Genomic DNA, 12,239 nt, shown 5'->3' with positions numbered 1-12,239 from the left:
TAAACTCAGTCAGGGGAGTCATTAGATTACATCCTCTGGGCACAATGGATTTATGCACCAAATACCATGGAATCCATCCAATACTTAATATATTTCACAAAGAGCCACACTGGCTAAACCTCATGGTGGTGCTAGGAAAAAAGGTCAAGAATCACCGGAGTAGGAGTCATTATATGGGGATCATGAATATCCGTACAAAATGTATTTAATTGGTCATTATTTAATTAGCTACAGATTATGCAATCTGATGCATTAAAACTGTGACCCACCCATCAGCACCAGCTAAAATTGAAAGGCCTTCTAACATTAACTTCATGTTTAGTACATTGTACATTATTTGTGGCTCTGATGCTGTTGTAACATTAAATTACACCATTGTGTTGCTGTGCTACAAAATGGCATCTCAATGGTGAATAAAGAAATAAATAAAAAAGTAATAAACCACTGACTCCAGAGTCATTCTGTTGAAATGATCTAGTTTGATTTAGACATTTTTATCAAGCTGTGGCTTCAGTCTCAACTACAACGCCACTTTTCGGCTGACATGTGTTTTGGGAGGAGTAATTTGCCCAATCATGTCGGTTAATTAGTAAATGTGATGTGACTCATTCTCAGGGCTCTATCTTACGCTTGGCACAAGTTTCAGACCAACGCAAATGTCATTTTCATGCCCATGTTGTGTAATTAGCAAATGTACTTGCCCACCTGTGCGCCCCTGGGCGTGTTGATCTTAAAATGAGGTGTGGTCGGGCACACTGATGGCTGATTGCTATCTTTAAGGCAGCAACAAAAAGCTGGTTTAAAGTCGACCCAGTCTGTTTGATGCTATTTAAAGGTCCCATATTATACTGTTTTTCATCAATCCATCCATGGTCCCTAATTTCAGCTGTCTAAAAGTCGCTCAGGTGAGTTCTACTGAGCTCTGCTGAGAACAGGCTGTTTCTGTGTCTGCACCTTTAAATGCTAATGAGCTCCGTCCTGCTACACGCCCCTCTCAGGGAGAGGATGCCGCTTACGCTAGCGGTAGCATGCGCTGATGTTTACGGTGGATGTATCGCTATGGCTCGCCGAGATGTTGTCGTTCAACTGGTTGTATAAGCTTAATAAGCCAACACTCAGGAATTTGTGTGTTGTCCACCATTACATGAGAGACTCCGCACTGGCACATTTAATTAACAAAAACTAAAAGATGAACCCTCCAGAGGAAACAGAATTAAACTTTAAGCTTTAAGATGATATTTTAAGACAGGATCTCAGGATTTATCAGGACAGCTGCTTCACTCCAAACTACTTTACTGTATGAATATATATTATATATTATATATGTAGAGACCAGAGAAAACGTGTTTTTCATAATATGGGACCTTTAAAGGACGCTTTATTCAGACGGTAAGATGCGCCTACACAGGCAGGTTCACGCCACGCATACACTCTGATTTTGTGATTAGAAGTTACTTTCAGTTATTTTGAACATTACCATGAACACAATATATTGGCACATTTAATTAACAAAAACTAAAAGATGAACCCTCCAGAGGAAACAGAATTAAACTTTAAGCTTTAAAATGATATTTTAAGACAGGATCTCAGGATTTATCAGGACAGCTGCTTCACTCCAAACTACTTTACTGTATAAATCTGGACTGTGCGTGACCTTTAAATGTGTAGAGGACCACAGATCATAAATCAACATGAAATACTAACGGATCCTGTCGGCGAGTCATTAAAGACCCATTTCTCCCTTATATACAAATATATATATATATACATACATATATATACATATATATACATATATATGTATATACTGTATATATATATATATTCCGTGTATATATATATACATATATATATATACACATACATATATATATATATATATATATATATATTTATATATATACACATACATATATATATATATATATATATACACATACATACATACATATATATATATACATATACATATATATATACTCCTTATATATACACCTTATATATACTCTGCTCCTTAGTTTGGGAAATCAGGAAGCGATGCAGCAGTAATGTTGTGGATGGCTGCAGAAACAAACCTCCCTGAGCAGAAATGGATAAAGATCCTGCCAGATGGTTCTCTCAACAAGAACAAAATTATTTGCATTTACTGTCAATGTGAACTGAGTTACCACCGGAGTACATCGAGTCTCAAATGCCACTTGCTGGCCAAGCACAAAGCTGATGCAGAGAGCCCTCCTCCCCTCAAAAGGCAGAACACGGTGGATAGTTTACAAGACAAACTTTTAAGAGCGATAGGTAAATGTGTGGCTACAGCTTGCAGGCCAATTAACATTGTTCATTTAACCTTAACAAATGTAAAGTTGGACACTAAATTGTGTGAGTATTACTAAGGAAATTTACATTAAAGTCAATTTGCCCATCTGTTGTTGCTTGTTTTTTGAGCATGCAGTACCTTTGAGGTTATTGTGGAGAATATTCTGGACAGTATTTGTCATTGTTGTGGATTGTCATTTTGGAATGACTATCCCTTTAAGGTACATGTAGAACAGATAAAAAATATGCCATAAATTTGCAATTATTGTTAGTTAACGATGGATAATCATGCAATTAATTGCAATTAAATATTTTCATCGATTGACAGCCCTAAGATATATATATATATACGCACGCACACACACACACACACACACACACACACACATATATAAATACAGACATACATACAGTACAAACATACATACAAGTATATAAATATATACATATACACACACATATTTATATACAAACATATACACACACATCTTTAAAAAATAAATGTTAAATATATGAGATTTTAAACATTTTTGTAAAACAGAAAACAACTAAATGTAATTGTGAAAAACTGAACTTATGAAGCACACTGCACAATCTGCCTAATTTGTTTCAGGCCTTCCCTGATGCACACCAACCGACACCTACTCACAAACACACAGGGCCGTGACTGTTCTTGATCCCAAGACATTTGTCTTCGACTACTATATATTAAGTGATTTGCCAGACATCTCACTTAGTGTATGTATCATTCACATATACCACTATTGTCAAGGTGAGAACATATTCTGTGTTATTCTTTGTGTATTACAAGACAAAATACAGAATTGTAGACATTTCTATTTACTCTTACTTGTACAGTAGATAGACTTTACACTGGTATACAAATTAACTGTTATAAAGTCTCTTATTAATGTGGTTTCAACCTTTCGCTGCTTCATTTCATGGTGCTGGTCTTGTGCATGCTGGCTCACTGGGCTGACTTACTGAATGACTTCATGCAACAGAAGCAGCATTATTGTTATTTGTCCCACAGGTGCTTAACTGCTGGCGAGTCATAATTCTTAACTTGGTAAGTGTCTATTTTTATATAATATAATGTCTGAGTGACAAAATATTGTTTTTCTTTACCTAGAAGGAAGAGAAAAGGTGTTAGTAATAACTTTAATCATGGCTTTGTTTTATTCATGTGTCCCTTTAAGTTATGGCAATGAGCCAGCATGTACAATACCAGGATCCTGACACTGAAGCAGCTTAACTGCAGTCAGCCATCATTTATTTTGTTATTTACAGCTGATTTTCTTACTGTGACATGTGAACGTGTCTTCTGAGAAGAAATTTTGAGTGCATTGATGAAAAGAATCTGATTATTATTTGTCATCACATCATTTAAAGTGTCATTGATTTGTGAAGTGAAAATACAACATTACCCAGCAGTAACTAAAACTCTGTGTGTTGTTGATAAATACAGTGCAAGTGATGGTATGATTGAATGTAAGATGTTATAGATATCATTTCTTCAGGAAGTCACTGTTTAGAGACGATTTTAGTCCAAATGGAAATGGACTTGCATTTCTATATCCCTTTTCCAGTCGTCTGATTGGTCAGAGTGCTTTACAACACTTGTTACATTCTTTGTATTTATGAGACATGCTTCCTTTTTTTGTGTGCTATTTTTGCTTTGTTTTCTGGCAAAGTACCTGACCTGCCGATCAATTCTGTCCTATTAACATATGTTAATGACTTAACCAACAGCTGTCTCTGGTCTGAAGATTTGAAGGACCCTGTCAGTTGACTCATGAGCCTTTCAAATACTGACAGGAATGTCACAGCAGTTGTCTATCGGGACAGCTTAAACATAGCTATAATCAAGAATGTGATTACTGTGGTTCTCTGCATCTCCATCAACTACGTCAATGGTGTCCTGGTACACACATTCAGGAAACATCAGGTCTGAATTGATTTCTGGAAATATATTGTGCACACATATATCACTATGCTAAGTGTACATTTACTTCATCGCCTTAGGGATAAGCAACATGTCATATACTGTATACTCATATACTCAGTCGCACTGTTTCTCTACTTTTCCTCTTATATCCTAATCAATTCTGTTTTGCCTGCAGGTTTTCAATATGAACCCTCGATACATCCTGTACATCCATCTGGTAATCAATGATATTATCCTGCTGACCTTGTTCACCCTTATTCAAGTCCTGAGTTACATTGTGTTCACTCTTAATGTCTCCTTCTGTATATTTTTGCTGATGATTAGTATACCTGCAAATCTAAATAATCTTGTAACACTAGCTGTTATGGCAGTAGAGTGTTACATCGCCATATGCTTCCCTCTACACCACACCCAGATCTGTACAGTCAAAAAAGCGTATGTTGTGATCGGCCTGACGTGGGTTGTAGGTACAATGTCAGTCCTAACAGATTTATTTTTCACACTGGCAACAGAATCCCTGGAATTCCTACACTCGAGAGTTTTTTGTCTTCCAAGAAATGTTTTCAGAAACCCCAGTCTCGCAGAGAAGAGCAATATTTTCAACATAGTGTTAATGGTCATTGTTTGGATAACTCTTTTCTATACATACTTCAGGATCCTTTTTGCTGCAAAGGCAGCTGCTGCAGATGCAAAGAAAGCAAAGAACACTGTCCTCCTCCATGGCTTCCAGCTGATATTATGTATGCTCACCTACGTTTATGGTCTCACGATAGAAGGTCTGACATACTTGTTCCCAAGAGGGATACTGGCCATTCGCTTTACTGTCTCAATACTTATTCATGTCCTGCCTCGACTCATCAGTCCAGTAATTTATGGGCTACGAGACAAGACATTCAGAAAGTACTTGCAACGATACAGACTTGTATGCTTGTAGATCGTGAATATCACATTTCAAACTGACTTCTGTAACATGAACAATTAGTTATTTAGTGTTGCACCTTTCTAAAAAGTTGAGAGATTTTTTACTTGAAGCAGTCGGAGCGATCGCACAAAAAAGGCGGAGTGCGTGGAAATAAGACGCTGGGCACTGTGCCTTTTCTCTGGGTGAACAACTGAACAACAGAAGCCGGCGCACATGAAAACATTATGTGGACACAGGCCCAAAGAGAGCTTTTTCAACAAAAAACTGAGTTTATTTAATTTCCGTGAACGGATTGCTAAGATCAAATAAAGTGATGCTTTAAAACACATTGCATTCATATTTTGCATTATTTTAACAGAATTGTTTATTAGAAGAAAAAACAAGGGTCAGACCAGAGTGATGTGTTCAGTTCATTGGCATTAGCAATGCATTTGAAAATGTGATTTTTACGGATTCCTTTAATATCACAACAGTAACAAGTAATGGCATTTCTATCAAAATATGTAAAACCATACATTCAAATAGGATTAAACGAGATTGGACTGCAAGTAAATCCCAGAAACACACAGGCAACGGCTTTAGCTATTCATTTGCAGTTTGATGAACCATTGTAGAGCCACAAGGCAATTTCAAAAAGTCAAACAGCTAGGAAATCTACCATCCATGTTTACTCATGTGCAAATGATCCCTGCTTGAATTCTCTGCTATTGCTTTTGTGGTAACTAAATTATTGTGTAACATGAACCCTTCCATTCTTTTTATTTGCATTGTGTTGAAGAACTGAGGCAGCTGTTAGTCCAGCTACTGGAGCACCTGATCCCCATGCATACCTCCAGGTAAAAGGCAGGTTGTCTGGGACTTGGAGCGTGTGCTGCATTTCTTTCTGCTCATTCATGCCTAATTAGACAGACAGACAAATGCCCCAAAATGATCTACATTTCTGTCCAACTGACTAAGGCTTCTCAGAGCCAAAGTAACTATAGCTCTTGTCCATCTGATGCAAAGGAGAAGGACAATTTTATAGAGACACAAACAAAATGGTGATCTTTAACACAGGAGAACAAGTTTCCTGTTTCCTATAGTCAGTCATCAGTTTCGGTTTTAAGGTGGGCGCTATTTTTGGAATGTTTTTGGTGCTTTTTCATTGCTGTCAGACAGATGCTGAAAGTCCAGCCCAAACAGCTGATCTGCGGCTGGGGAATCTGAAGAATACGGAAGTTGTACGATTGAAGGAACGTAGTCCCAAATAGTGGTCAGCACGGGTTTGAAAATTAAGCCTGTGCCCTTGAACTGCTCATGAGATAGAGGCCTGAACCGCTACATATATACACACACATACTATACACACACACACACACACACACACACACACACACACAGAGAGAGAGAGATATATATAAATAAGTGTGTGTGTGTGTGTGTGTATGTGTGTGTGGGTATATATATCTGAGTGTATACATATGTGTGTGTGTTTACAAATATATATCCACACACACACATATATATACTGTATATATATACATATATAATATATATATACACATACATACATACATATATACATACACATATATATATATATATATATATATATATATATACACATATATATATATATACATATATACATACATGCATATATATATATATATATATATATACACATATATATATATATACATATATACATACATGCATATATATATATATATATATATATACACATATATATATATACATATATACATACATGCATATATATATATACATATATATATATACATATATACATACATGCATATATATATATACATATATATATATACATATATACATACATGCATATATATATATACATATATATATACATATATACATACATGCATATATATATATATATATATATATATATATATATATATATATATATATATATACGTATATATACATACAAACACACACAAATATTAACACATATGTACACATTATATATTGAGATTTGAGGAAAAATGATAGTTAAATATATAATATTAATATATACCAGAAAAAAAACTATTGCAAATGTAATTTTGAAAAACTGAACTTATGAAGCACACTGCACGATCTGCCTAATTTGTTTCAGGCCTTCCCTGATGCAAACCGACTAACACCTACTCACAAACACACAGGGCCGTGACTGTTCTTGATCCCAAGACATTTGTCTTCGACTACTATATATTAAGTAATTCACCAGACATCTCACTTAGTGTATGTATCATTCACATATACCACTATTGTCAAGGTGAGAACATATTCTGTGTTATTCTTTGTGTATTACAAGACAAAATACAGAATTGTAGACATTTCTATTTTACTCTCATTGTGTTTGTGGCTAATCTTGTACAGTAGATGTTTACACTGATTCTCTGAATATTGAAGGATATACAAAATAACTTATAAAGTCTCTTATTAATGTGGTTTGAACCTTTCACTGCCTCATTTCATGGCGCTGGTCTTGTGCATGCTGGCTCACTGGGATGACTGGCTGGATGACTTAAATAATATAATGTCTTACTCACAAAAGGTTGTTTTTCTTTACTTAGAAGAAAACCAAAAAAGGTGTTAGTAATGATTTTAATGATGGCTTTGTTTTATTCATGTGTCCCATTAAGTTATGGCAATGAGCCAGCATGTACAATACCAGGATCCTGACACTGAAGCAGCTTAATTGCAGTCAGCCATCATTTATTTTGTTATTTACAGCTGATTTTCTTACTTTGACATGTCAAAGTGTCTTCTGTGAAGAGATTTTGAGTGCACAGATGAAAAGAATCTGATTAGAAATTATTTGTCATCATATCTTTGAAAGTGTAATTGATTTGTGGCAGATTCTTGTGTAAGTATCAGTGAATTACAATGCACTTTACAACACTTGTCACAGTACCTGACCTGCTGATCAATGCTGTTCTATTAACATATTCTAATGACTTAACCAACAGCTGTCTCTGGTCTGAAGGTTTGAAGGACCCTGCCAGTTGACTCATGAACTTTTCAAATGCTGACAGAAATGTCACAGCAGTTGTCTATCGGGACAGCTTAAACATAGCTATAATCAAGAATGTGATTACTGTGGTTCTCTGCATCTCCATCAGCTTCATCAATGGTGTCCTGGTACACACATTCAGGAAACATCAGGTCTGAATCAATTCAAACCTCATCATTTTAGGAATAAGCAACATGTCATATACTGTATTCTCATATACTCAGTCGCACTGTTTCTCTTGTTTTCCTCTTATATCCTAATCAATTCTGTTTGGCCTGCAGGTTTTCTATATGAACCCTCGATACATCCTGTACATCCATCTGGTAATCAATGATATTATCCTGCTGACCTTGTTCACCCTTATTCAAGTCCTGAGTTACATTGTGTTCACTCTTAATGTCTCCTTCTGTATATTTCTGCTGATGATTAGTATACCTGCAACTCTAAACAATCCTGTAACACTAGCTGTTATGGCAGTAGAGTGTTACATCGCCATATGCTTCCCTCTACGCCACACCCAGATCTGTACAGTTAAGAAAGCGTATGTTGTGATCGGCCTGACTTGGGTTGTAGGTACAATGTCAATCTTAACAGATTTATTTTTCACACTGGCAACAGAATCCCTGGAATTCCTACACTCGAGAGTTTTTTGTCTTTCGAAAAATGTTTTCAGACACCCCAGTCGCGCAGAGAAGAACAATATTTCCAACATAGTGTTAATGGTCATTGTTTGGATAACTCTTTTCTATACATACTTCAGGATCCTTTTTGCTGCAAAGGCAGCTGCTGCAGATGCAAAGAAAGCAAGGAACACTGTCCTCCTCCATGGCTTCCAGCTGATATTATGTATGCTCACCTACGTTTCTGGTCTTACGATAGAAGGTCTGACATACTTGTTCCCAAGAGGGATACTGGCCATTCGCTTTACTGTCTCAATACTTATTCATGTCCTGCCTCGACTCATCAGTCCAGTAATTTATGGGCTACGAGACAAGACATTCAGAAAGTACTTGCAACGATACAGACATATGCTTATAGATGTGAATATCACATTTCAAACTGCCTTCTCTAACATGAACAATGAGTAATTTAGTGTTGTTCACATCATAATAATGTTCCAAACACAAAAAGAAATTGTCTTGATGCATTTCTACTCTGAATGCATGAAATAATCATTAGCAGTAAAAAAAAAATTGACAACGATTCTTTATTATGTGTTATTTTCATAAATGTGAGAAACCACTAACTAGTATAAAAGACAAACAAAAGCTTCAAGGGCCTGTGTGACGCCACCAGATCCTTTCTAAATAGTTCCTAAATAGTATCCTTTCCCTTGCACGCACACATGATTCACAGGTGTTCTCCTGCACTTAAAGGTCATTCTGGTAACATTTTAATGTTGACAAATCACTTCCTGTTCTTTTCCTCATTTTTTTTTTTTGGTAGTGTAACATTAAGGCATTTGAGTTTGAATAGACCGAAGGTGTCCCTTTACTGAAAATTAAAGCTCACTCTTATACCAATCAGAAATATGAGTTCGGCCAAGCCTGTGTATAATCCCATTATAACCATATTCCAATTTATTACATAATCAATAAAGAAACTGATGTATACACACTACATCAAACGGACTATCAATCTTTACCTGCACTGTCCGTCTGAAGTGGTACAAAGCGTCAGCTGCTCTGGCAAGATCCCAAAGAGAGGGGCTTTTGGGAAGAACGTTAAATATGGTAATCAAAATAGGCTATTTTATCTTATACACCCAATGTGAAGCAAATGTTACGTTATAGACTAACTGCTTACTTATGTTAACCTCAATGTACAGTAGCAGTGTTTACAACCTGATAGATCGGAGCATTTTCTGTTTTTTTGTTTCTTTTTTGGTGTTGTACCTTCCCTGATAATATAATATCTCCAGAAATGTGTGTGTTAAGATACTTCCTCTTTGCCAAGAAACTATTGTTCCATCCCAACAAGGCCTCAGGTGCAATCATATCCCTTCCAGTAGCTTTATAATCCAGCCTTGAACTGCAGTGTCTTTTTGGAGACTTTGTAAAGTAAATCCATTCTGATAAATCCAACACTGGATGCATTTTGTGATTAGTTATCCAGTTGTCTGCTTTGAAAACAGTTGTTGTTGTTAGCTGTCAACTGACAAACTACTGTTGCTGAAAGAAACATTCCTAAAATATATTTTATTACCACATGACACTTGATTAATGTCCATGCAAAGTTAAAGATGAAGCTCTGGTCGAAAACTGAGCTACTACCATGCATCTTGGATGAGGAACCTGCTGCGCTGGCACTAATGTTAGCTGGGCTAGCTTGCTGTGTAGTAGGGACAGAGTTGATCACACTTTGAGAAGGCTGCTAGGATTTAGGACAGTTATAACAGTATAACCTCATTAGTATCACGTGGTATGTTTGTTTCATCAATGATCAAGAGTCTTGGTAGTTGCTAATATGTGGGGGAAAAGAAACGTTAAAATGGCTGAGTTCTACAGTACGTCCCCGGTATACTGTGCTGCCCAAATGTTAGTTATTTAGCACTAATAACATTAAAGCTTACTAGATAGCAGTGGCGGCGCCAGAGTATTTTTTCTGGTTCAACTACGGTGGGGCTAACCCATATGGTGGCGGGGCTCAAATAAATGCCAGAATTTCAATGTAAATATATATATTCAATAAAACAACACCCTCCCACAGCTAGAAACACGCGCGCGCGCGCACACACACACACACACAGAGGGAGAGAAACGCTAATAGTTACGTTAACAGCACAGCAGGTGGATCCGAGTGAAAATAAGGCAGAGATGGGAGGCGATGAGACCAATATAAGATCAGAGGGGCCATAAGGCAAACTTTGACACACAGATCCCCCAATTCAACACCACACATTTTCTCGAGTTGTCCTAAAGCCATAGTCTACCACACAACAGCCAAGAGTCTAAACACATCTCCAACAAATTAAATATGCTTATTTGGCAGCAAGACCGCAGCAAGGAGGCAAAACGCAAAACGCTTAACAGTCAGCAAAACAATAAAAACAATATTAAACTCACCAGGCTGAGATTTTCAAATGAGTACAATCCGCCTGTTTTTGTACATGCACATGGAAGACGCGGGACCGGAGTGGTCATCTTCCCCTGCAGGTGTGTCCGTAGTTTTATCCAACACACCTGCCACCGCCACCTGTTGTTCTGTCCGACGACGTTTAAAACAAATTTATCCATGATAAATTTTGACCAGCTTACTAACGTGAGCTTAATAACATGAGTGAATATAAGCCGCCAACGCTAATTACAAGAGCCAGGTAACTTAGTTAATCAACTAGTAGCTACTGTCTCTCGAGCATACACTAAAAGCGCGCTTACAGGAGTGACGTATGGACTGACAGGACCCCACTAATCTCAGGAGGGACCCCGATGAGTGACAGTTGTCATCGCAGCTGCCTGAATGTCGTTACAACGCGCCGCGGTGGCGCTGTTGGACTCAGCACTTTTCTTGTTTTTTTTTTTCTTTTTCTTTTTTTTTCTTGGTTGTTTTATGGTAGGGCTAACACAATTCTTGATGGGGCTATAGCCTAACCAAGCCCTACCCTGGCGCCGCCTATGCTAGATAGTGTTAGCAACATTGACAAGGAGGCAGGTGAATCAAACAACAGAGGTGTTGTGGCGACACGTTTTGTTGGACTGACTAGCTATGCATGCCTCACAAGTTTGATAAGCCATTGTAGAGCCACAAGGCAAATTCAAAAAGTCAAACAGCTAGGAAATCTACCATCCATGTTTACTCATGTGCAAATGATCCCTGCTTGAACTCTCTGCTATTGCTTTTGTGGTAACTAAATTATTGTGTAACATGAACCCTTCCATTCTTTTTATTTGCATTGTGTTGAAGAACTGAGGCAGCTGTTAGTCCAGCTCCTGGAGCACCTGATCCCCATGCATACCTCCAGGTAAAAGGCAGGTTGTCTGGGACTTGGAGCGTGTGCTGCATTTCTTTCTGCTCATTCATGCTTAATTAGACAG

The 12,239-nt window shown here is 37.2% G+C and overlaps 2 protein-coding genes across 2 annotated transcripts; both read left to right on the top strand.

The window, feature by feature from the left end:
* The first annotated feature begins 4,108 nt into the window (after positions 1–4,108).
* LOC140997624 (odorant receptor 131-2-like) lies at positions 4,109–5,195 on the top strand. Its single transcript, XM_073467582.1, has 2 exons — positions 4,109–4,261; positions 4,437–5,195. The coding sequence occupies exons 1-2, from the start codon at positions 4,109–4,111 to the stop codon at positions 5,193–5,195; spliced, it is 912 nt and encodes a 303-aa protein (XP_073323683.1).
* Positions 5,196–8,204: 3,009 nt separating this feature from the next.
* Positions 8,205–9,293, top strand: LOC140997623 (odorant receptor 131-2-like). Its single transcript, XM_073467581.1, has 2 exons — positions 8,205–8,357; positions 8,487–9,293. The coding sequence occupies exons 1-2, from the start codon at positions 8,205–8,207 to the stop codon at positions 9,291–9,293; spliced, it is 960 nt and encodes a 319-aa protein (XP_073323682.1).
* The last annotated feature ends 2,946 nt before the right edge of the window (positions 9,294–12,239 follow it).

Source organism: Pagrus major, chromosome 6, assembly GCF_040436345.1.
Source record: "Pagrus major chromosome 6, Pma_NU_1.0".
NCBI lineage: Eukaryota > Metazoa > Chordata > Actinopteri > Spariformes > Sparidae > Pagrus > Pagrus major.
Note: the sequence above shows the minus strand (reverse complement) of the source record. Positions and strands in the feature narration are given on the sequence as shown.

Coding starts and splice junctions, on each gene's coding strand:
- LOC140997624 (XM_073467582.1), top strand. CDS start 4,109: ATGAGCCTTTCAAATACTGACAGGAATGTCACAGCAGTTGTCTATCGG. Junction 4,262..4,436: donor ACACATTCAGGAAACATCAG/GTCTGAATTGAT, acceptor TTTTGCCTGCAG/GTTTTCAATATGAACCCTCG.
- LOC140997623 (XM_073467581.1), top strand. CDS start 8,205: ATGAACTTTTCAAATGCTGACAGAAATGTCACAGCAGTTGTCTATCGG. Junction 8,358..8,486: donor ACACATTCAGGAAACATCAG/GTCTGAATCAAT, acceptor TTTGGCCTGCAG/GTTTTCTATATGAACCCTCG.